At 44.0% G+C, this 12,547-nt stretch overlaps 1 protein-coding gene across 1 annotated transcript in view; it reads left to right on the top strand.

The window, feature by feature from the left end:
* LOC107756716 (SRSF protein kinase 2-like) overlaps positions 1-5,305 on the top strand; it is a 20,325-nt gene extending 15,020 nt beyond the window's left edge. The window contains exons 5-11 of the mRNA XM_016573929.1: positions 576-784; positions 876-1,159; positions 1,944-2,687; positions 2,784-2,884; positions 2,977-3,084; positions 3,157-3,226; positions 5,091-5,305. Coding sequence (XP_016429415.1) covers positions 576-784; positions 876-1,159; positions 1,944-2,687; positions 2,784-2,884; positions 2,977-3,084; positions 3,157-3,226; positions 5,091-5,305 — 1,731 coding nt within the window. The remainder of the gene's footprint in view (positions 1-575; positions 785-875; positions 1,160-1,943; positions 2,688-2,783; positions 2,885-2,976; positions 3,085-3,156; positions 3,227-5,090) is intronic.
* Positions 5,306-12,547: the final 7,242 nt, after the last annotated feature.

Here is a 12,547-nt window from a genome sequence, read left to right as displayed (position 1 = left end):
TGTCTCTCCGTCTGTCTATTTGTCTGTCTGTCTGTCTCTTTGTCTGTCTCTCTGTCTGCGTCTGTCTGTCTCTGTCTGTCTGTCTGTCTGTCTCTTTGTCTGTCTGTCTGTCTGTCTCTGTCTGTCCGTCTGTCTGTCTCTGTCTGTCTGCCTGTCTGTCTCTTTGTCTGTTTCTGTCTGTCTGTCTGTCAGGAGAGCTTCCAGGTTTCTGTCTATGTTGAGTAAAAGCTGGACTGACACTGACCTGATTTATGCCTCGTTCTTCACAGGTGCGTGAGTTTCCAGCCTCCAGTAATTTTTTGTCATCACTGAATGTGATATGTTTAGTCTTGTAGTTTTAGTAGCAGAAATAGTTATCAGTAGTAGTTTGTCTTCTTCTCCTCTTGAGTGGAAATCTAGTAATGCCAGTAGTACTCTTGGCTATATTCACATCAATGACACAAACATACCACGGTAAAATATACAAGAAAAAAATACAAAGTGAAAGAAACCTGTGCTGGAAAAGGAGGAATCAAACTCAACCAATGGAATCAAGTGTTAAAACAGACTTTAATAAACGTGAGTGCTGGTCCGAGGACACCAGTCGTACAGTTGAGCTGAAGGAAACATTAGCCGGATTCTCCTGTTTCTACAAGTACCATCAGTCGACTGTATCGTGTTTCTCTCGTGCTGCAGGAGGTTACCATCCCGTGAAGATCGGAGACCTGTTTAACGGCAGATACCATGTCGTCCGCAAGCTGGGCTGGGGTCACTTCTCCACCGTCTGGCTGTGCTGGGATATTCAGTGAGTGACCGCGTCACCAGTGCAGGCAGTGTGTGTGTGTGTGTGTGTTACTCGGTGCGAGTATAACCTGTGTGTTTGTGTGTGTTAACAGAGCGAAGCGTTTTGTTGCGATGAAGGTCGTAAAGAGCGCGCAGCATTACACAGAGACGGCACTGGACCTGCGTCAAGAGCATCATTACACAGGCAATTACGCACATCACGCACCCAGCATCCAGCATCCAGACAGCATCAGCATGCAGAGAGCCGGCGGAGCGTCGGACGCCGCACACGGTCCCAGCTTGGCTCTGGCCGACAGCGAGGAAGATGAAGAGGATGATGAGGACGAGGAGGCCGAAGGAGAGAAGGAGCGGCCCGTCAGACTCACCAACCACACATGTGAGTTCAGTCCAGAGACGTCATCTTTTGTAAAAAATAGGTGTTGATGAAAGTGATCCCTTGGTTTTAGGAATGTAAACAAATCCTGCTTCCCTAGACCAAACATCTTCTTTTTAATCTTGGAAACATCTCATTTTCCCTGTGTGATCATGTATGGCACTGTTGCTCCCTTTTCAGTCCCTTGTTTAAATGGTAGATCATTTGTTCCTTAAGCAGGATCATTTCACATAAACACTACTCTGTCTCCAGTGTTCAGCGTATGAAGTAACGCTTTCTGTTCACATTTTTGGCCAAAGATTTCTCCTAACGTGCAGATGAAGATGGCTCAGTTACTGTCAGTGTGTAGCACTAGTTTATAATGGATAAGCTGCTAGTGATGATCAGACGATCGGATTCTCTGGTCAGGACTCCAGCTGCTGCATGTTGAACCAGTTGAAGATGGTCTGATTTTCTGCGATTGCATTAGACTCCAGTGAGTCTTTTGTTGATGAATCGGATCACTCTTGTAACTCTTTGGAGAGGTTTGTCTCCTCTTCTGAGCAAAAGCATCCAATTCCATTAGTTTGTTCAGAAGATCTCTTCATTTTGCTGTCAAGCTGTTCTTTTTTTGACTTTATGTTTATTATGTATGGCCATTTGTTGTGATGATTCAGGGCTGTAGAATGTCTTTGTATATTTGTAGTTCTTTGCAATAATGAAGACAACATAAAGTTTGGTTGTGTATTGTTTTTTGAGTTGATGGCGGTCTAAAATGTTTCCTCATAGATATGTCTCTGTCTCTCAGGTGCGGAGCCGGATCAGGATCAGCAGGAAATAGAGGAGAACGAGGAAGGTTGTGACATCCTTCCCACCGCCGACTGTCCTGCTGAAGAAGAGTCACACAGGCGCACACACACTCCACCCGAGCGACAGGACACTCCTGAGAACGAGGACGAGTGTGGAAACTCAAAAGAACAAGAGCAGGATGGAAATGAAGACGTGAGAGAGGAAGAGGAGGATACAACAGAGGAAGAGGAAACGGAAGCCACACCCTCACAGAGCGCCGAGGACGAGCCGAAGACACACAAGTGTCCAAACGAGGAAGAAGCAGATCCACCTAAAGAGACGATAGAGAGACAAGAAGACGAAGAGGAGGAGGAGGAAGAAGAGGAGGAAGATGAAGAATATGACGAGGAGGAGGCAGAGGATGAAGGCCAGGAACCGTCCAGCAAGGACCACAACAACACCTGTAAAACGAACGGTCATGTGATCATGTGTGCGCAGGAGCGTCTGTCCTCGCCTCTGCTCTGCCCTCTGGTGGAGTCTGAGATCAGCACGACCGACCGCGACGCTTCCGACACCTCGTACGAACTTTTCAACGGAGAGACCGTGCTGACGAACGGAGCGCGGCACCACGGCACAACGCCACGCTTCCCCGAGCTTCCTCTGGATCCCCAACAAGACGACTGCGAGCACGACGAGACCCAGGCGCGCAACAGCGACCGCAGCCGAACAGTGTCCTCGTCCAGCACCGGAGACACGCCCAGAGGTCAGACACGCTTCATACATGCATACATACATGACTGCTGTTTCCTTGAGCAGGTTAATAAGCTCTCTGTGCATCTGTCTGTCTGTCCGTCTGCAGCGAGGGTCAGAGCGACCGATCTGCTGGTGAATCCTCTGGATCCGAGGAACGCAGACGTTCTGAGAGTCAAAATCGCTGATCTGGGCAATGCATGCTGGGTGGTAAGACGTTATACAGAACACTTCGACTGTCCATATGATTGTAAATACCTGTGTAAGGCTGGACGTGAGCTGTGTGATCAATGCGTTTCCAGCACAAGCACTTCACGGAGGACATCCAGACGCGGCAGTACCGCTCCATCGAGGTGCTGATCGGAGCGGGATACAACACTCCCGCTGATATATGGAGCACGGCCTGCATGGTGAGCATCCGACCGTCACGCATCTGCTGCCTCTGCGTCTGTCACTGAGTTTGATCTGTCTGTCGTCCACAGGCGTTTGAGTTGGCCACCGGGGACTATCTGTTTGAGCCGCACTCTGGTGAAGACTACTCCCGTGATGAAGGTACTGCTCAGCCGCCTGCGTTACGAACCTAATGCTCAGAATGGTGTCGAGCTCATACTGCACACCGTAAACCGCTGTCTTCAACATGTTTGCCATGACCCTTGATTTTCTACAAACACACTGCTTGTTTATGGCTAGGGGATAGGGTTAATCAGACAATATCACGATTGATTTTACATCACTACATGTTCACTGCTCTCGAATCCATGAACTAGACTGACTGGATTCAGTACTCCTTTAACAAGAGAATCAACAAGAATTCTGTGATCAGCGTGATTTTTGAACATTATATTGACTCATTTTACTTTTTAAACTTGGATTAAAATGGCAAAATATTTACCAGATTGTCAGTTCAACACTGATGTGAAGCAAAGACCAGCTGACTGGACATGATCCCACTAATCATACGACTACTTCATAAATCAGTAAATGGACATGAGATATTGATGTAAGCGTGAATGATTTTATTATGTGCAGGAAGAGAAAGTAGCACCGAGACAACGATCAATTATACAGTTCATTAGAGTCATTAGAGCACAGAATGACACAAGTGACCAATCAGAATCAAGTATTTCAGGCCCTTTCTGAACTACACACACAACATGACGAGATCATGCTTAAAATCGACACATGTGCAGTACGCTAATATGCCATTCTGAACACATCCGCTTCTGTCATTCACTCTGTCATCTTGATTCTGTCCTTCGCTGTCACTCAGGATGAAGCTGAAAGCTTAACATAACTGTTAGCATTCAGATGTCAGAACGTGTTTTTAGCTGATACTAAACTTCCGCTTTCTCCCTTCTGATCCCTTCTTCCGTATTTTCCTGTCACGCTTCCCTCTTCCTCTCTCTCTCCTGTAGATCATATAGCTCACATCATAGAGCTTCTTGGCTGCATTCCTCGACACTTTGCTCTTTCTGGAAAATATTCCCGGGAATTCTTCAACCGGAGAGGTAGTGTTAGAGGCAGAGGGAGGACGGACGCGAGCGCTGCCGCACACACACACACACACACACACACACACACACACACAGACTGCAGCTTTATGGCTTGATGTTAGAGGGGTCATGAATTGCATTTTCACTTTTTTACATTTAGTTTTTTCACCAATTTTCAAAATAGTTTAAAAAACACCAGTTTTTATTATAGAATAACCTCTTATATGTGCAAATATCAAGGGCATTTTGATTTTCCATTTCATGACCTCTTTAATGACAGTCGGCCCTGCAGGTCCAATCTGAATCGGGCTGGTTTCACCCGAACATCAGACCTGTGCGTGCACACACACACACACACACCACAAGACTGCAGCTTTATGGCTTGATGTTAGAGGGGTCATGAATTGCATTTTCACTTTTTTACATTTAGTTTTTTCACCAATTTTCAAAATATATGAAAATTATTATTTTTCATCCTCATTTTCACTCCATTTTATTGGGCATCATCTCTATAAGAAACGACAGCAATCGTCAAAATGCCGGGCTCTGCTGTAGGTTTCAATACAATATATTAAGAAAAACCAGCCACATAATTAAGAAAAAAAGACAAAAACATGCTTGTTCACTTGCTGTTAGAAGGATAAGCTCAGTTCTTAGAGGTGCGGTTTGTGCTGAGGCATGAAACTTGCAGCGTGTTTTTATTGTAGAATAACCTCTTATATGTGCAAATATCAAGGGCATTTTGATTTTCCATTTCATGACCTCTTTAATGACAGTCGGCCCTGCAGGTCTAATCTGAATCGGGCTGGTTTCACCCGGACATCAGACCTGTGTGTGTGTGTGTGTGAGCGTCCGTCCTCCTGCACCGCTGCATGAATAACTCATGTTGTATGTGTGTGTGTGTGTGTGTGTTCGGGGGTCAGACCACATCGCTCTGATTATGGAGTTACTGGGAAAAATCCCCCGCAAGATCATCGCAGCTGGAAAATACAGCCGTGAGTTCTTCTCAAAGAAAGGTAACACTCACAGTCTGGCGTCCGGCTCCGCCGTTGAGGAGCTTTCATTCACTTTGTCAAATAGTTCGGCTCCGAGGTCTGCTTTCTTCCGTTCTGTCATCAGATACAATAGAATAAACTAGATAAAAAAGTTCGTCAAGACAAACTCAGGAAGTGGTGAAGTCATGCAGTCCGTGACGGACAGATCGTTAACGGCTGGTCGATGTTGTAATACAGTCGGGCAGGACATCCAAACGCTCGCCTATCGTTCATTGAGCTCATAGAATAACCTCTTATATGTGCAAATATCAAGGGCATTTTGATTTTCCATTTCATGACCTCTTTAATGACAGTCGGCCCTGCAGGTCTAATCTGAATCGGGCTGGTTTCACCCGGACATCAGACCTGTGTGTGTGTGTGTGTGTGAGCGTCCGTCCTCCTGCACCGCTGCATGAATAACTCATGTTGTATGTGTGTGTGTGTGTGTGTGTTCGGGGGTCAGACCACATCGCTCTGATTATGGAGTTACTGGGAAAAATCCCCCGCAAGATCATCGCAGCTGGAAAATACAGCCGTGATTCTTTCTCAAAGAAAGGTAACACTCACAGTCTGGCGTCCGGCTCCGCCGTTGAGGAGCTTTCATTCACTTTGTCAAATAGTTCGGCTCCGAGGTCTGCTTTCTTCCGTTCTGTCATCAGATACAATAGAATAAACTAGATAAAAAAAGTTCGTCAAGACAAACTCAGGAAGTCATGCAGTCCGTGACGGACAGATCGTTAACGGCTGGTCGATGTTGTAATACAGTCGGGCAGGACATCCAAACGCTCGCCTATCGTTCATTGAGCTCAAATATGGCTTTTCATCTGAAAGATGTATGTAGTAGTAGCAATGGCCGCTCAATCTAATGTAAAGCTAGTGCTCTATTCCAGTGATTGTGCGGAGTGTGGAAGCTGAACAGTAGCATGACAGATGGAGGCGCCGGTGCGCTCACCTGCTCTTAAAATACTCTCTCATTTCTGGTCATACAGATAAGAGTAATAATGCTTCAAATGAACGACGACTAGTCGACCAGAAAAATCTTTAGTCGAGGGCAGCCCTAATATTTTATATATAAATCTAACATATTTTTCCTTAATATATACTGTGTGTGTGTTTTTATATATACATAATAAATATACACAGTACACACACATATAGTATGTAAACAAACTTTTATTTTGAATGTGATTTTGCAGCCCTAGTCACAATCACTGACACGGTTAAGCCACAGAAACACGACTGATATCATCCAGTCACCATTCTCTGTGATTCATTCTCCCTCTTTAGCTGGTTCTTTAGGTCAGTAACATGAACGATTAATGAGCATCTGTGAGAATCTCCCGCCATTACGGGAGAGTAAACTGTAATCGCTGCTAGCGATGAGCTAACAGCACTGAAAGTGACTACAGCGGCGCTTAGCTAACTGGTTATATTTTGAGGCACTGGGCCTCCCTCTGACACAACGTTCATGATGGAGTCATTTCCAATGCTCAGTCTGACCTGATACAAGTGATCAAAATTCTAGAATAACCTCTTATATGTGCAAATATCAAGGGCATTTTGATTTTCCATTTCATGACCTCTTTAATGACAGTCGGCCCTGCAGGTCTAATCTGAATCGGGCTGGTTTCACCCGGACATCAGACCTGTGTGTGTGTGTGTGTGTGAGCGTCCGTCCTCCTGCACCGCTGCATGAATAACTCATGTTGTATGTGTGTGTGTGTGTGTGTGTTCGGGGGTCAGACCACATCGCTCTGATTATGGAGTTACTGGGAAAAATCCCCCGCAAGATCATCGCAGCTGGAAAATACAGCCGTGAGTTCTTCTCAAAGAAAGGTAACACTCACAGTCTGGCGTCCGGCTCCGCCGTTGAGGAGCTTTCATTCACTTTGTCAAATAGTTCGGCTCCGAGGTCTGCTTTCTTCCGTTCTGTCATCAGATACAATAGAATAAACTAGATAAAAAAGTTCGTCAAGACAAACCCAGGAAGTGGTGAAGTCATGCAGTCCGTGACGGACAGATCGTTAACGGCTGGTCGATGTTGTAATACAGTCGGGCAGGACATCCAAACGCTCGCCTATCATTCATTGAGCTCAAATATGGCTTTTCATCTGAAAGATGTATGTAGTAGTAGCAACTTTACATGGCCACTCAATCTAATGTAAAGCTAGTGCTCTATTCCAGTGATTGTGCGTGTGGGAAGCTGAACAGTAGCATGACAGATGGAGGCGCCGGTGCGCTCACCTGCTCTTAAAATACTCTCTCATTTCTGGTCATACAGATAAGAGTAATAATGCTTCAAATGAACGACTACTAGTCGACCAGAAAAATCTTTAGTCGAGGGCAGCCCTAATATTTTATATATAAATCTAACATATTTTTCCTTAATATATACTGTACATGTATGTGTATGTATTTATATATTCATAATAAATATACACAGTACACACACATATAGTATGTAAACAAACTTTTATTTTGAATGTGATTTTGCAGCCCTAGTCACAATCACTGACACGGTTAAGCCACAGAAACACACACACACAAACTGCAGCTTTATGGCTTGATGTTAGAGGGGTCATGAATTGCATTTTCACTTTTTTACATTTAGTTTTTTCACCAATTTTCAAAATAGTTTAAAAAACACCAGTTTTTATTATAGAATAACCTCTTATATGTGCAAATATCAAGGGCATTTTGATTTTCCATTTCATGACCTCTTTAATGACAGTCGGCCCTGCAGGTCTAATCTGAATCGGGCTGGTTTCACCCGAACATCAGACCTGTGTGTGTGTGTGTGTGTGAGCGTCCGTCCTCCTGCACCGCTGCATGAATAACTCATGTTGTATGTGTGTGTGTGTGTGTGTGTTCGGGGGTCAGACCACATCGCTCTGATTATGGAGTTACTGGGAAAAATCCCCCGCAAGATCATCGCAGCTGGAAAATACAGCCGTGAGTTCTTCTCAAAGAAAGGTAACACTCACAGTCTGGCGTCCGGCTCCGCCGTTGAGGAGCTTTCATTCACTTTGTCAAATAGTTCGGCTCCGAGGTCTGCTTTCTTCCGTTCTGTCATCAGATACAATAGAATAAACTAGATAAAAAAAGTTTGTCAAGACAAACTCAGGAAGTGGTGAAGTCATGCAGTCCGTGACGGACAGATCGTTAACGGCTGGTCGATGTTGTAATACAGTCGGGCAGGACATCCAAACGCTCGCCTATCGTTCATTGAGCTCAAATATGGCTTTTCATCTGAAAGATGTATGTAGTAGTAGCAATGGCCGCTCAATCTAATGTAAAGCTAGTGCTCTATTCCAGTGATTGTGCGTGTGGGAAGCTGAACAGTAGCATGACAGATGGAGGCGCCGGTGCGCTCACCTGCTCTTAAAATACTTAAAATACTTAAAATTTCTGGTCATACAGATAAGAGTAATAATGCTTCAAATGAACGACTACTAGTCGACCAGAAAAATCTTTAGTCGAGGGCAGCCCTAATATTTTATATATAAATCTAACATATTTTTCCTTAATATATACTGTATATGTATGTGTATGTATTTATATATTCATAATAAATATACACAGTACACACACATATAGTATGTAAACAAACTTTTATTTTGAATGTGATTTTGCAGCCCTAGTCACAATCACTGACACGGTTAAGCCACAGAAACACGACTGATATCATCCAGTCACCATTCTCTGTGATTCATTCTCCCTCTTTAGCTGGTTCTTTAGGTCAGTAACATGAACGATTAATGAGCATCTGTGAGAATCTCCCGCCATTACGGGAGAGTAAACTGTAATCGCTGCTAGCGATGAGCTAACAGCACTGAAAGTGACTACAGCGGCGCTTAGCTAACTGGTTATATTTTGAGGCACTGGGCCTCCCTCTGACACAACGTTCATGATGGAGTCATTTCCAATGCTCAGTCTGACCTGATACAAGTGATCAAAATTCCCAGCAGTTTTTGATTGTTTACTTTACACAAGTAAACAATCAGTAACTCAAAGTGAATTACAAGCAGTAATAGTGTGGGCGGGTCTTGCATTAAACAGTAATAGTGTGTCTTACATTAATAATGTGGGCAGATCTTACAGTAATAGTGTGGGTGGGTCTTACAGTGATAGTGTGGGTGGGTCTTACATTAATAATGTGGGTGAGTCTTACAGTGATAGTGTGGGTGGGTCTTACAAAAAAGTTCGTCAAGACAAACTCAGGAAGTGGTGAAGTCATGCAGTCCGTGACGGACAGATCGTTAACGGCTGGTCGATGTTGTAATACAGTCGGGCAGGACATCCAAACGCTCGCCTATCGTTCATTGAGCTCAAATATGGCTTTTCATCTGAAAGATGTATGTAGTAGTAGCAATGGCCGCTCAATCTAATGTAAAGCTAGTGCTCTATTCCAGTGATTGTGCGTGTGGGAAGCTGAACAGTAGCATGACAGATGGAGGCGCCGGTGCGCTCACCTGCTCTTAAAATACTCTCTCATTTCTGGTCATACAGATAAGAGTAATAATGCTTCAAATGAACGACTACTAGTCGACCAGAAAAATCTTTAGTCGAGGGCAGCCCTAATATTTTATATATAAATCTAACATATTTTTCCTTAATATATACTGTGTGTGTGTTTTTATATATACATAATAAATATACACAGTACACACACATATAGTATGTAAACAAACTTTTATTTTGAATGTGATTTTGCAGCCCTAGTCACAATCACTGACACGGTTAAGCCACAGAAACACGACTGATATCATCCAGTCACCATTCTCTGTGATTCATTCTCCCTCTTTAGCTGGTTCTTTAGGTCAGTAACATGAACGATTAATGAGCATCTGTGAGAATCTCCCGCCATTACGGGAGAGTAAACTGTAATCGCTGCTAGCGATGAGCTAACAGCACTGAAAGTGACTACAGCGGCGCTTAGCTAACTGGTTATATTTTGAGGCACTGGGCCTCCCTCTGACACAACGTTCATGATGGAGTCATTTCCAATGCTCAGTCTGACCTGATACAAGTGATCAAAATTCCCAGCAGTTTTTGATTGTTTACTTTACACAAGTAAACAATCAGTAACTCAAAGTGAATTACAAGCAGTAATAGTGTGGGCGGGTCTTGCATTAAACAGTAATAGTGTGTCTTACATTAATAATGTGGGCTGGTCTTACAGTAATAGTGTGGGTGGGTCTTACAGTGATAGTGTGGGTGGGTCTTACATTAATAATGTGGGTGAGTCTTACAGTGATAGTGTGGGTGGGTCTTACATTAAAAATGTGGGTGAGTCTTACAGTGATAGTGTGGGTGGGTCTTACATTAATAATGTGGGTGAGTCTTACAGTGATAGTGTGGGTGGGTCTTACATTAATAATGTGGGTGAGTCTTACAGTGATAGTGTGGGTGGGTCTTACATTAATAATGTGGGTGAGTCTTACAGTGATAGTGTGGGTGGGTCTTACATTAATAATGTGGGTGAGTCTTACAGTGATAGTGTGGGTGGGTCTTACATTAATAATGTGGGTGAGTCTTACAGTGATAGTGTGGGTGGGTCTTACATTAATAATGTGGGTGAGTCTTACAGTGATAGTGTGGGTGGGTCTTACATTAATAATGTGGGTGAGTCTTACAGTGATAGTGTGGGTGGGTCTTACATTAATAATGTGGGTGAGTCTTACAGTGATAGTGTGGGTGGGTCTTACATTAATAATGTGGGTGAGTCTTACAGTGATAGTGTGGGTGGGTCTTACATTAATAATGTGGGTGAGTCTTACAGTGATAGTGTGGGTGGGTCTTACATTAATAATGTGGGTGAGTCTTACAGTGATAGTGTGGGTGGGTCTTACATTAATAATGTGGGTGAGTCTTACAGTGATAGTGTGGGTGGGTCTTACATTAATAATGTGGGTGAGTCTTACAGTGATAGTGTGGGTGGGTCTTACATTAATAATGTGGGTGAGTCTTACAGTGATAGTGTGGGTGGGTCTTACATTAATAATGTGGGTGAGTCTTACAGTGATAGTGTGGGTGGGTCTTACATTAATAATGTGGGTGAGTCTTACAGTGATAGTGTGGGTGGGTCTTACATTAATAATGTGGGTGAGTCTTACAGTGATAGTGTGGGTGGGTCTTACATTAATAATGTGGGTGAGTCTTACAGTGATAGTGTGGGTGGGTCTTACATTAATAATGTGGGTGAGTCTTACAGTGATAGTGTGGGTGGGTCTTACATTAATAATGTGGGTGAGTCTTACAGTGATAGTGTGGGTGGGTCTTACATTAATAATGTGGGTGAGTCTTACAGTGATAGTGTGGGTGGGTCTTACATTAATAATGTGGGTGAGTCTTACAGTGATAGTGTGGGTGGGTCTTACATTAATAATGTGGGTGAGTCTTACAGTGATAGTGTGGGTGGGTCTTACATTAATAATGTGGGTGAGTCTTACAGTGATAGTGTGGGTGGGTCTTACATTAATAATGTGGGTGAGTCTTACAGTGATAGTGTGGGTGGGTCTTACATTAATAATGTGGGTGAGTCTTACAGTGATAGTGTGGGTGGGTCTTACATTAATAATGTGGGTGAGTCTTACAGTGATAGTGTGGGTGGGTCTTACATTAATAATGTGGGTGAGTCTTACAGTGATAGTGTGGGTGGGTCTTACATTAATAATGTGGGTGAGTCTTACAGTGATAGTGTGGGTGGGTCTTACATTAATAATGTGGGTGAGTCTTACAGTGATAGTGTGGGTGGGTCTTACATTAATAATGTGGGTGAGTCTTACAGTGATAGTGTGGGTGGGTCTTCAGTAATAGTGTGGGTGGGTCTTACAGTGATAGTGTGGGTGGGTTTTGCAGTAATAGTGTGGGTGGGTCTTACAGTGATAGTGTGGGTGGGTTTTGCAGTAATAGTGTGGGTGGGTCTTACAGTGATAGTGTGGGTGGGTTTTGCAGTAATAGTGTGGGTGGGTCTTACAGTGATAGTGTGGGTGGGTCTTGCAGTAATAGTGTGGGTGGGTCTTACAGTGATAGTGTGGGTGGGTTTTGCAGTAATAGTGTGGGCAGGGCTTACAGTGATAATGTGGGTGAGTCATACAGTGATAGTGTGGGTGGGTCTTACAGTGATAGTGTGGGTGGGTCTGACAGTGATAGTGTGGGTGGGTCTTGCAGTAATAGTCTGGGCGGGTCTTACAGTGATAATGTGGGTGAGTCATACAGTAATAGTGTGGGCGGGTCTTACAGTGATAGTGTGGGTGAGTCTTGCAGTGATAGTGTGGGCGGGTCTTACAGTGATAATGTGGGCGAGTCATACAGTAATAGTGTGGGCGGGTCTTACAGTGATA

Source organism: Sinocyclocheilus rhinocerous, unplaced genomic scaffold, assembly GCF_001515625.1.
Source record: "Sinocyclocheilus rhinocerous isolate Xijiao unplaced genomic scaffold, SAMN03320098_v1.1 scaffold1795, whole genome shotgun sequence".
NCBI classification, from domain to species: Eukaryota; Metazoa; Chordata; class Actinopteri; order Cypriniformes; family Cyprinidae; genus Sinocyclocheilus; species Sinocyclocheilus rhinocerous.
The sequence above is the reverse complement of the archived record's forward strand: the minus strand, read 5'-3'. Positions and strand labels throughout refer to the sequence as shown.